Here is a 12,044-nt window from a genome sequence, read left to right as displayed (position 1 = left end):
GGCATCGTTTATCGCACCATAACAGGACCGCAAGATGCCAATAAGTTACAGGAAGATCTCAACAAACTCAATGAGTGGCAAAATCGCTGGATGATGAGATTTTATGAGAAGAAATGCTATGTTATGAGGATTTCCCAGTCCAGATCACCACGTCAGTTTGAGTACTCAATTAACAGTCATCAACTACAACACACTTCTTGTCACAGTCACAGTTACCTTGGAGTGGACATCTCCAGTGATCTAAAGTGGAATCAACATATTTCACGTTGCTGCAAAGGCCAACTGCACCCTTGGATTTGTTCGTAGAAACTTGAAACCATGTAGCAGGCGCATCAAGCAATTAGCGTACATAACTCATTAGACCTATTCTTGAGTATGGAGCCGCTATATGGGACCCATATACTTAAATTCTTATTGATAAGCTCGAATCTATTAAGAGGAGAGCTGTTAGGTTTTATGAATGATTATGGCCGTTACAGCAGTGTGACAGATGATGTCCAATCTAGACAGTTAACCGTAGGAAAATTGCTTGACTCACTAATTTCCACAAGGCACGGGAGGGTCTCCTTGCAATCCCGGTACAAAAACTACTTTGCCCGGTCACTCGATTCTCACGCCGCTCTAACATCAGCAGCTACATTCCATTACAAACCAATAAAGACTATTTCCTGAACTCATTTATACCACTATAAACGACAAGAGACTGGAATGTACTACCTGTACCTCAACACATCACCAGCATCAATGACAGCAACCTCTTCATGCAAGCAGTAACAAACCTCTACCTCAAATAATTTACCTTATAGCGCACCACACACCGTCGACATCCCTATATCTTCGTGTTAAAAATTGCCGTGGTAGTACGATAAATCCTCACGTTTTTCAACAACTACGCATGGTGATTTTGAGCTATTTTGTTCGAGATAGGCCGTGCGACTCAGGCTATGCATACAATTTGAGATTTTGAGAGCCGCCACACTGTTTCTATTCTATGTTTCTGATTTTCGCATGATCAGTATATGGCTGGCCGTAACCGCCATGGCGTGGTGCTGCTACTGGCAGTAGCTTACTTTTTAAACAGCGGAGCTAAATTGACCAATCATGTTAGATCTTTTCATTACGCGGAGCCAGTTGATGCCATGTGTGTGGCGTGTTTGTTTGTTTGTTTGTCTACTGTGTCAGGCCAGGATCACTGACACCCACGGTACTGATACTGTCATACTATCACGGTGATCATATTGTTGAATGTTGTTGACTTTAAAATAATCATGATGCAGTCATGTCTACAGTAGAATTCACCACGACCTTTGAAGGACTTAAACCCCATTAAAAGCTATTAAACCAAGATAACACTCAATGAAAACAGCTCAACTATGTTACATCAGATCTTCTCTGGTTAAATACACACTGCACTTGTGTCTGTTTTACCTGTGCAATGAACAATGAGCTGGTATTATAGTTTCAGTTGGGTGAATGATTATAAAGCGAACGCAAGGTAACAATACTGTCTGGGCTTTTGTTTACGAAATGAGACAATAGTCTGCTTATTGTTAACCAGCGTTCTTGAAAATAAGAAGCATAATGGTTTGCAGACTTAACACGGTTTAGAAATAATTTGTTCATATTTTTTGGTGTTATCTGTCGTTTACATATCCTTCCTAAAACACAAAAGTACCAATATTTCCAAACACCTAAATTAGCTAAAAATTTAGGAAATGTTACAAAACTATATTTTCTAGAATTTCAGAGAATACTTTAAATATTGACTGGTTATTTTTTTACACAGTGACGTCATATAGGCAATGGCATAATACTTCTAACATACACTAGGTCACGCGTCAATGGTGGCGCACTGAGTATTGTGTATAGGAAAAGCGGGCAGTACCGTAACTACAGTATGTATGGCCTACTACTAGTATATAAAGTAAATCCGAACTGGTTTGCTGAAGGTCGAATTCCATGAGGCCACGCCGCGCAAAGATGTACAAATCAGCTCCCGCGATACACTGCAGATCGCAGAATTGTGTGCATGGTTTACCACCACTCTGCCTAGCTATATAGTTGTGTACAATACTGTATGAGTTTCTTGTGAGTGCATGTCCATCTTAATAATAAGTCGGTTCGTACTTTTCATAAATTACTTTTTGAATCATAACTATCGTGACCGAGGATATCTTGCAACTTCATTGAAGCTCGTCTGGCAAATTCTTAATGACTAAATTAAGCTTCACGTAATGAGTAAGTCGTACTTGATTGGTCAGTTTTACCTCCGAGTAATGAAAAACTCTAACATGATTGGTCAATTTGGCTCCACGGAACAAAAAGTCAGCTACGCGTAGCAGCTCCACGTTGTGGCGGTTGCGGCCTACCATATCAGTATCCCATATGATATTTCTATTGTAAGAAAATTTTATTTGTTGTCACGTAAATCACAGGTTTCGTTTAAATGTACTAACTGGAAATTAAATGTACTAATTAGTGAGGACCGTATTTTGCTGTGGATATGTTTAACTGCAATTTGCGGGTAAAAATTTGAAATCCTGGGTAAAAATTTTGATAATATTCAACTCTTTGAGAAAATTATTTTATAAAGGAATGCTGGTAAAACCAGGTGCAATACAATGTACATTATTGACACACTATCACGCTCTTTATCTTCGTCAATAATAGAATAATCGATTTCAATCGAATTGAATGCATGAGTTTGTAGTTGACTACTGAGCGACCTAAGCGATCGATTGCTAGCCAATCAGATAGAACTCCTTTTCTTGCGTTCAGTGAAATACCACTCGCCTGTCGCTCACTACCACTCGCCCGTCGCTCACCAACGGAGTATTGAATTTATATTTATCGTATAGGACGTCGACGGTGTGCACCACCAACCCTATCCAAATTACCCCTTCACCAAGGGGAGTTGGATAGTATACTACAAGCGAGTGGCGTGGCTGAGTGGTTAAGGTGTTGAACTGTGAATCCAAGGGTTACAGGTTCAAATCCGAGGTCTGCCTGAGCTCGGCTGGCTCTTTGTGTCCTTGAGCAAAGCACTTCACTCTACTTGCTTAGTGCTTCGGAGGGCACTTTAAGACGTCGGTCCCGTGTACATGTATTTCTGACATTAATGCAGTGTGCACGTTAAAGAAAGTCACAAGCTATTCGAAAAGAGCAGGGGATCATCCCAGTACTGTTGACTGTACTTCAAAAATACACTCATCTACTCTGGGTTCCAGAGTAAAAATAAGTACAGATTGTCTGTATGCAGTGCGATAATACTCATACAATAAGGAAGAAGAAGAAGCAGACAAGATATCGCACTGCATACAGACAATCTGTACTCATACAATAAGGAAGAAGAAGAAGTTTCGGGACTTAAGCTTGGATAACAAATGACACAAATCAAACAAATGATTGTTTAAATGTCTGCCATGTTGTTAACAAAGATTTACCGTATCATTGATGCATAACTATACCGTGCACTTGATGTTTTACTTAAGGGCGCACAACACTGGATATTACATTTCTCCCTTTTTATGAGAATTTGGCTTCCAAACAAAATGTTAACTTTAACATCACATGCCTGTTTAAATTTGGTTCCAAATACATTTATCTCACAATCCAAATTCTGGTTCTGTATGTATAGTCAATAACAGTAATATCTATACTGTTTTAAAGTTCTTGATGCTTTAAGACAATGTTTTGTCTTGTTAAATGTTCTCAATAGCTTGGCTTGATTATCTAAAAGTTCTTCAAACTGATAAATGTTTGAATTTCAAAATGTTCATAACTTTTAAGTATCAAAGTTTAACATGTAACTTCAAATGTTCTCAACTTTTAACTGTTAAATCAGCAAGTAATTTAAAGTTCTGCTTTCTTTAAAGTCTCTGTTTGTCTTGGGTTTTTTCAAGACATTTCTTATTTCAGTCTTTAAACATGTGTATTTTCACATGTATCATTGTGTATTTTCACAATGTTTACATTGTTATAAACTGAAAGTAAGTTTCAACTTAACTTGATTGTCTCTTGTATGATTATTTCACTTTTCTGGTTATTTTGATGGCTTTTCAAAATATTATGAAAATAATTATTTCCTGAAAACTAAATTTCTTTTTCCTTTTAAAGAAATTTCCAAAATATTTGCATATTTTAGCAACAAAATAAATTCCAAAATATTTGCACATTTTTTTTTTTTTTTTTTTTTTTCCTGATTTTTTTCAGGATTTTATGATGAAGTAAGTGTCCTTTCACAGTTCATAGTTCTTTCAGTGTCCTTTCACAATTCTTCATCCAACAATCTTCAATCTTGCACTGATGATTCTCAGGTTTCGTAGTCACTCAGGTATGCTGGTTTCCGTCGACTCCTTTGTAGCCTTGGTGTCTTTGTCGTAGCCACTGGTTCCGGATCTGAAGTTAGTTGTGATGGTTCTTCTGTTGTTTCTTGTGGTTCTTGATTTTGCTGAACCATGTCTTGAACAGGTGCTTGAATATTTGCCAACATGTGTTCTCTCCAATCTGGCGTTAACTCAGCTTGAACTTCATCTTCTCTGTTTTGCACTACAGCATTTGCCAACTTAAATCTAGCTGCATCACGATATATCTCTCTTCCATCCGTGACTCTTCTGGCTGCAATAGATGATCCATCAATTCTATAAATAACATAGAATGCTGGTTCATAAGCTGTTGTCTATTTAGTCTTCTTTGTTTGCTTCAGCAATACATAATCTCCAACAACAAATGTATGCTGTTTAGTGTTCTTGTTTTCTGCCTGGTGTTTCACTTTGTCTTTGTAATCTTGATCTCGCTTGTTGATATCTTGTTGAATATCTTCTTGATCAGGATTTGTGATTATCTGATCTAGCTTTGTTCTGACTTTTCTGTTCATGAGCGCTTTGTATGGTGCTATTCCAGTTGCTGGGTGTGGTGTTGAGCGATACCCAATTAACATATCTTGCATAGCTAGAATGCTATTTCTTCCTTGTAACTTGGCAATTTGTTCAGTCTTATTCACCATCTTCATGAAACTCTCTGCTTCACCATTAGCTCTAGCATGCTCCGGTGTCACTTTGTGATGTGTGAACCCCTCTTCTTTTGCAAAATCTGCAAATGCTTGTGAGTTGAGCGGTGGGCCGTTATCACTTTCGACTCTTCTCGGAGTTCCGTGCGTTGCGAACATCTTCTTTAGCGCTTTCTTGGTAGGTTCCGCACTTGTCGAATATGTAACTTCCACTTCAGGATATCTGGTTCTCTTGTCAATGCATACAAAATTGTAATGTCCATCTGGATATGGTCCTCCGAAATCTATCGCAACAACATCCCATGGTTTCTCTGGTATCGGTGTCATTTTGACAGGTTCGGTCTTGTGTTCTTTAGTTGTAACTCTACACTCGTAGCATTGGCCTATAATCTCTTCAACCATACTGTTCATGGTCGGAAACCAGTATTTATCTCTCAGTAGTTTCTTGGTTTTAGTCATGCCAAGGTGTCCTAGACTATGTGCCGCCTTGATCACCTTTCTCTGAAGTACTCTTGGAATTACAATCTGACTCATTCTGAAGATTATATCTTCCTCGATGTACAACTCATATCTGACGTTGTGGAATGGCTGTATGTCTTGATCTTTCTTGTAACAATCCCAGTCATTCTTCAGGATTCGCTGCTTCACCTTCTGCAGTTGTTCATCTTGTGCTGTCTCTTCTTTGATTCTATCTATCACTACTGCATGATCTTCTTCAATGTGCTTAACCATGTGCTCTGTTTCCTCGCTTTCTGTTTCTGGCAAAGGATGTCTTGATAAGAAGTCTAACGGATCTTGCTCATCTCTACCTGGCTCATAGATTAGTTCATAGTCAATGTCTTGTAGATCCATAACCCACTTCTCAATTCTTGGTGGTAGCTTAGCAGTTGCCTTATTGAACATTGGAATTAATGGCTTGTGTGCTGTTATGATCTTGAACTTGGTGCTCCTAACAGGTACATTCTGAATCTGTTCTTCGCCCACTTGATGGCGAGAGCATCTTTCTCTGTCTGACTATATCTCTTCTCAGCATCTTCCATTGTTCTACTGATGAAGTGTACAGGCTGAACTCCTTTATCAGTTTCTTGAAATAAGCCAGCTGATAAACCTTCATGGAAACTAGCCTCTGCTCTAACTATGATAGGCTTCCTTGGATCAAAGAACGCTATAGTCTCTGCACTTGTGATTGCTTCCTTGATTTCATTGAAACATCTGTCTTCTTCTGGACCCCATTTGAACTTTGCATCCTTATGTGTGATAGCTCTCAGTGGTGCTGTAAGACTTGAATATCTTGGTACGAACTTCGCAGGATACCCGACCATCCCGAGGAAGCTCATCACTGCTTGCTTCGACTCTGGAGGTTTGCTTTCTCTCACAGCTCTCACTTTCTCTTCTGTTGGTTCTAGGCCCTCTTTTGTGAACTTGTATCCATAAAACTCCAACTGGTCCACGCAAATTTACACTGCTCTGGGCTAAATGTAATCCCATATTCTGCTGCTCTTTGCAGAACATTCTTCAGTGCTTCATTATGTTCCTCTTCAGTTGCTCCACCAATCAGAATGTCATCTCGTTGGTTCAGACAATTTGGGATGTCCCCAAATATCCTGAAGATGGTCTCGTCAAACATGTCCTGTGACGGCTTGGCTCAGAAAATTAATCTTTTCGGTCTGTAATTGCCCCATGGTGTACTAAATGTAGCTACCTTCCTGGACTCGGGATCTAGCATTAGCTGGTGATACCCTGCTTTCATATCCATCTTGGAGAAAATCTTACAGTTGTGGAATTTGTACGTAAAATCTTCCACTACCGTTGCTTGCGAAATTCTGTTACCGTCCATATACTTGTTCGGTACTCGTAAATCAACACTTGCTCTGATCATGTGTGGCTCTAGATCTTCTTTCGGTGTTGTCTTGAATCTTGGTTTGGGTTGGACTACCAATGGGCTACACCACGTTACCGACTTCGCCTTCGGTACCCTCTCAAAAATCTCTTGCTTTTCGCTGTCATCTAACCATTTCTTCAACGGTGCTTGCAAATAATATGGTACTTGTCTCGGCTTCTGAGCTACTGGTGCCACTCCAGCTTGCATATTCAGCTTTGCATATCTCCTTGTCTCCTTTAATGTCTCTAATTTTCCCTATTCCATTGAAGACTTGTGGATACCCATCAACGATTTCTTGGATTGATGATCCGCTTGTCTTTGCTGTATACTTCACACTTGAAATTTCATCTGGAATTCTGAGGTTATTTATCTTCCCAAGTGATCCATCTGGTCTTATCTCCAGCATGCCTAGATGATCACGTAGTGTGTACTTGCCAAGGAGTGGTGGTGAATTTATTCTTCCATAAACCATGACGAACTTGGTCTTGACTCCCTGTGTGCTGTTTCTCACCACGGCTTTGAACTCTCCTTTCACTGATAACTCGCTTTGAAGAGCACTCAGTTTGACTGTACTTTCAGTAAGTAATTGTTCATTCTCTGATCTGTGAGTGAATGCCTTGTATTGGTGTTCATCCATGATGTTGACATCTGCACCGCTATCTGGGTCTATTTGTACTTCCACGTCATTGATCATTACAGTTACTGTATCCCTACTATTGTCATTGTCATGTATCTTCTTCACCGGTCTGACTAAGTGTTTTGCTGACTCTCTGAAAAACTCATCATCGAACTGGTTGATTCCGTATCTTGATCGCTTTTCTGACTTTGTGTTTCTTCTTCACACCTTGTGTTTCTTCTTTCTTCTTGCTTGTATCCTTGTGATAACTTGCTTCACAACATATGGCGAAGTGGTTATACTTGTTACACTTTCGGCATCTCTTCCCGTATGCAGGACAATTTTCACCTGGAGCGTGGCTGTCGGTTCTACCGCAGTACTTGCATGCTTGCCCTGTCCCTTGCTTGGGGTAAGACTTCTTGTACTTTGATGTGTATGGCCTCTGGTATTTCTTGTACTTTGATACTTTGGCTGACTTGACATCGCCTTGACTGCGCACCCATCTCTTTCAGTTGCAGTTGAGTATCTTCCAGTTGACCTGCTTCCTTGAGAAGTTGACTCAGGTTCAGGGTTCGGTTTTTGCCGGCAAAAACCTGTTTTTGCCGGCAAAGTTGCAAAAACTGGCAAAAACCTGTTTTTGCCAGTTTTTGCCTGGTTTAAACCGGCAAAAATGGCAAAAAATGGCAAAAACTCACATATAGTCACTCAAATATTAAAAAGTAACATAGAAAGCTCATAAACAGTATCACAAAACTTTTAGTGAATCATTAAATAGTTTTTTGTCTTATCAAGTCCTTAAAAGGAACAAGTTTTAAATTTGATTTTTGCCACATATCGGTTAAATGCACTTGAGCAATGAAAACCCATACCTTTAATTTCTTAATATGTTATTTATAATTACAAAATCTGACCTTGTTACACTCAGGAAATAATTTTTGTAACTTAATAATTTGTTTTGAGATGAAAAAAAATGAACTATAGATCACTTTTTTTAGTTTTTGCCATTTTTGCCGGCAAAAACTGGCAAAAACTGTTTTTGCCAAGTGGTTTTAACCGCGGTTAAAACCGCGGTTTTTTCCACCTGCGGCAAAAACCTGCGAACCCTGCTCAGGTTCCACTTCTTGTTAATTGCTTTCTGTACTAAGCTTTGCTTTTCTATCGTTTGGATTAAATGTTCCAAAATACGTTCCTCGTAGCTATCGCCAAACTCACATTCTGTTGCTTTTTCTCTCAGCCTGGCTGCATATGCCACAACTGTTTCCTTAGGGTTAGGTTTCATCTTCAAGAACAGATACCTGGCATGATGTTTATTTTTCTTAGGAGTGTAATAGTCATTCAACTTTTCTCTCACTTTCTCGTACTCATTACCCTGTGCTGGATCTGGTAGACTCTTTGCTAGTCTAGCGATGTCTTTGCCTCCATAAATTATGAGAGCATCTTTCTTATCTACTGCCTCAGTTATCTTGAAATATCTGAACTCCCTTTCTATCTCTTCTAACCAATCTTGCCATGCTATACCAACGCTAATGGGATCATCCACCGAGTGTGTAAATGGATCTATTTTCAAGTTCCTATTGACTACTGTAACGGTTGCTTCTTGATCACCCATTTTTCTTGTCTTCTTCTTCTCTTATTTTCTCTAATTTCTTAGCGTCGACTCACCCTAACAATGCTTCTGGCGATGGAGGAAATATTGCTTTACCTTCCGCTGTAGGAATTGTTCATCCTCGTCGCCAATTTCGGGACTTAATGTAGGAGCATCGGATAATAGACCCATGCAGGAAAATAGCCACTATTTCAAATCAGAATTATGTATCCATTTCAAATATATAACCAATTGAAGATAAGTCTTTACTCCACTGATTTTTAATGTTTCATGAAAATTTAAACAATTCTTGTGTTTTTCTTTATTTTTGAAAATTCCCTAATTTTTTCTACTAATAATTATTGCTAGCCTAGAGGGAATGTGATATGGTCTCCATAGTTTGTGGGGTGGTTAATAAGCCTAATATCTAAATTCTCTCGCCAGATTTTTTGGATAAAGTGTTTATTTTTTGAGAAAAATCATTTTTTCTATTTTTAAATTAGGGAAATCTAGAAACACCCATAACTTAAAATAGAAACACTTTATTAAAAAAAGCTGGCGAGAAAAGTTTCTAAATTTAATAACCTTTCATATGACACCTTGTTTGTTAAAATTGGCCCTATGGTTAGCTCAGACAATAATTATGAAATTGAGTCACTCAGTGTTTCTAGATCAAATCAAGAAAATTTGAGCAAGTACTAACATTACCTTCAAATATCCCCTATATTACTGACCAATATATTGGAAAAAAGTCACTAATATTATTTGGTAACATTTTTGTAATAAAAAGATCCAAAAAGCAGTTCTATAAATGGGATAGAAAGGAGAAAAAATAATATTTAAACATAGTATCCATTTTCAAACTTTTACCAATTTTAGTGAACGAGGCTTAGTGTCAAAACCACTTTATGTGCAAAGTCAATGGGGCTTTCTAATGATAAAAAATGGCATAACTCAAAAACGCTTTGTTGGCAAAAATTAAAACTTGGCAGGCAAGTTTTTCTCACCCAACTACACATCCTGTATCATTTTAAACCAAATCTGTGCATGACACCGTAGCCGATGTTTCTACCTTAAGCTTGGATAACAAATGACACAAATCACACAAATGATTGTTAATGTCTGCCATGTTGTTAACAAAGATTTACCGTATCATTGATGCATAACTATACCGTGCACTTGATGTTTTACTTAAGGCCGCACAACACTGGATATTACAAGAAGCAGACAAGATATCGAATTCAAAACCGCTGGAGCAACACTACTCAAAATTTGGAAACATTATTTTAATGGGCAGGCCTCAATGCAAGATAGAAAACAGGACATGAAAAGATTGGACCACGCCCTAAACACAATAATCAAGATGATCAAGGTTTTCTTTAACGCACAAATAGCGCATGAGCGGGCGTATTTTAGGTATGAAAGGCAAACCTCAGTTAACACATTTGCTAGCCAGCCAAATTGGCCCAAACACAATACATATTTTACAAAGAAAATTAAAAGAAAAGATAGGTCAAGGAAACCTAGATAAGTTGTCTATACTTCACTTGACCCAAATACATGTAGGCCTATACATATGATTTATTTTTGTGAAGAGATAATCGCACATGGAATTTTCGAGGGATTTTGATAGCAGTTCCACATAGAAAGCTGCTATCATCATGAGACTATCACTGTTTTAAGATCTAGAAACACCACCGAAATGCTGTTTTGTCAGCTGAATCTTTTTGATGAAAGTCAATCTTTGACAAGATGTAACTTTGCTACGAAAAGTGCTATGACAAAACGGTTTTCAGTTTTGGCTTTCTTTACTCGAGGGCTGTAATTTGATATATAAAATTTGAATTCACCTAAGGCTAAGTTCATACCTACATTGTAAATGCATTCACACACTAGCTTTGTGGAATTACGTACCCCGCCCCCTTCAAATGAAACATGCAAAGTCCAACACATGCAAAATCTTAAAAATGTATGCGTTCAAATATATTCCATGATTTGATATAGAAAAACCAATACCGCGTACCGGCTCCATACATTCGTATACAAATATTGACTGCTATGAGGGGCATGGTTAAGATTATAGGCCCAAGGTGATCTCAAAACCATGCTATGACCCGAGGCGCAGCCGAGGTCATATCATGGTTTTGAGATAACCGCGGGCCTATAATCTTAACCATGTCCCGAATAAAGCAGTCAATATTTGTTTTATATACCGAATGGATGCGTGGATGTTGCGATTGCGCAGTTTGATCGGGACGCATGTGACCGGTCCATAGTTCATTTCCATGGACCGGTCCATAGTTCATTTTGAGGGCATAGTTAATTCAATGACTGCACATTCAACCAATCAGATGACAGGAATCTATATATCAGGTATATAATGTAGACTATGGTACGTACATAAAGTCATAACCATTGAAATTTGAATGTACAAAAGATTTGGATTTTAAGCTTTCTTACCATACTCTATTCCACCAAAAAGGAAGAATAGTCCCGTGGAAATATTTGTCCATCGTTTCTTAGTTTTCAAGCTCATATGTATGCAACGATCCATGTTGAATAAAATAAGCAAAAACTCTCAAAAGAACACGTTTTTGTCAGGTTTTGGGGAGGGTCATCTTTATCTTACTCCTTCCTACAGATTTCCAATGTTTGAATAGACTGCCGGGGAAATGCCGCATAGTCTTACAGCGTCATACCGTAATGGAACTATTCACGTTAAAGCAATGAACGTTGACAGAGAGATGATGCTATAAACCAGCTGACGATGAAACCTTTGACCTCGAGACCTCATCAGGTGGTGTGACAATAACAGATTTCGTCCGCAACTCGTAGAACAGGAGCAGAAGAACCTAGTCAATTGGGGAAAAAAACCCTGATGGGTCATGACTTTGGTTTGGGTAGGATGTGCAGCTGCTATTTTGAATTCGAAACTTGGACTGCCAAAAAATAA

General features: G+C 38.5%; 1 protein-coding gene across 1 annotated transcript in view; it reads right to left on the bottom strand.

Moving 5' to 3' along the window:
* Window positions 1-11,720, bottom strand: part of LOC140157709 (uncharacterized) — a 46,770-nt gene extending 35,050 nt beyond the window's left edge. The window contains exon 1 of the mRNA XM_072180950.1: window positions 11,552-11,720. Within this exon, the coding sequence (XP_072037051.1) occupies window positions 11,552-11,645 (94 nt within the window). The 5' untranslated portion in view covers window positions 11,646-11,720. The remainder of the gene's footprint in view (window positions 1-11,551) is intronic.
* Between the last annotated feature and the right edge of the window lie 324 nt (window positions 11,721-12,044).

Source organism: Amphiura filiformis, chromosome 7, assembly GCF_039555335.1.
Source record: "Amphiura filiformis chromosome 7, Afil_fr2py, whole genome shotgun sequence".
NCBI lineage: Eukaryota > Metazoa > Echinodermata > Ophiuroidea > Amphilepidida > Amphiuridae > Amphiura > Amphiura filiformis.
This window is presented reverse-complemented; position numbering and strand designations above follow the sequence as displayed.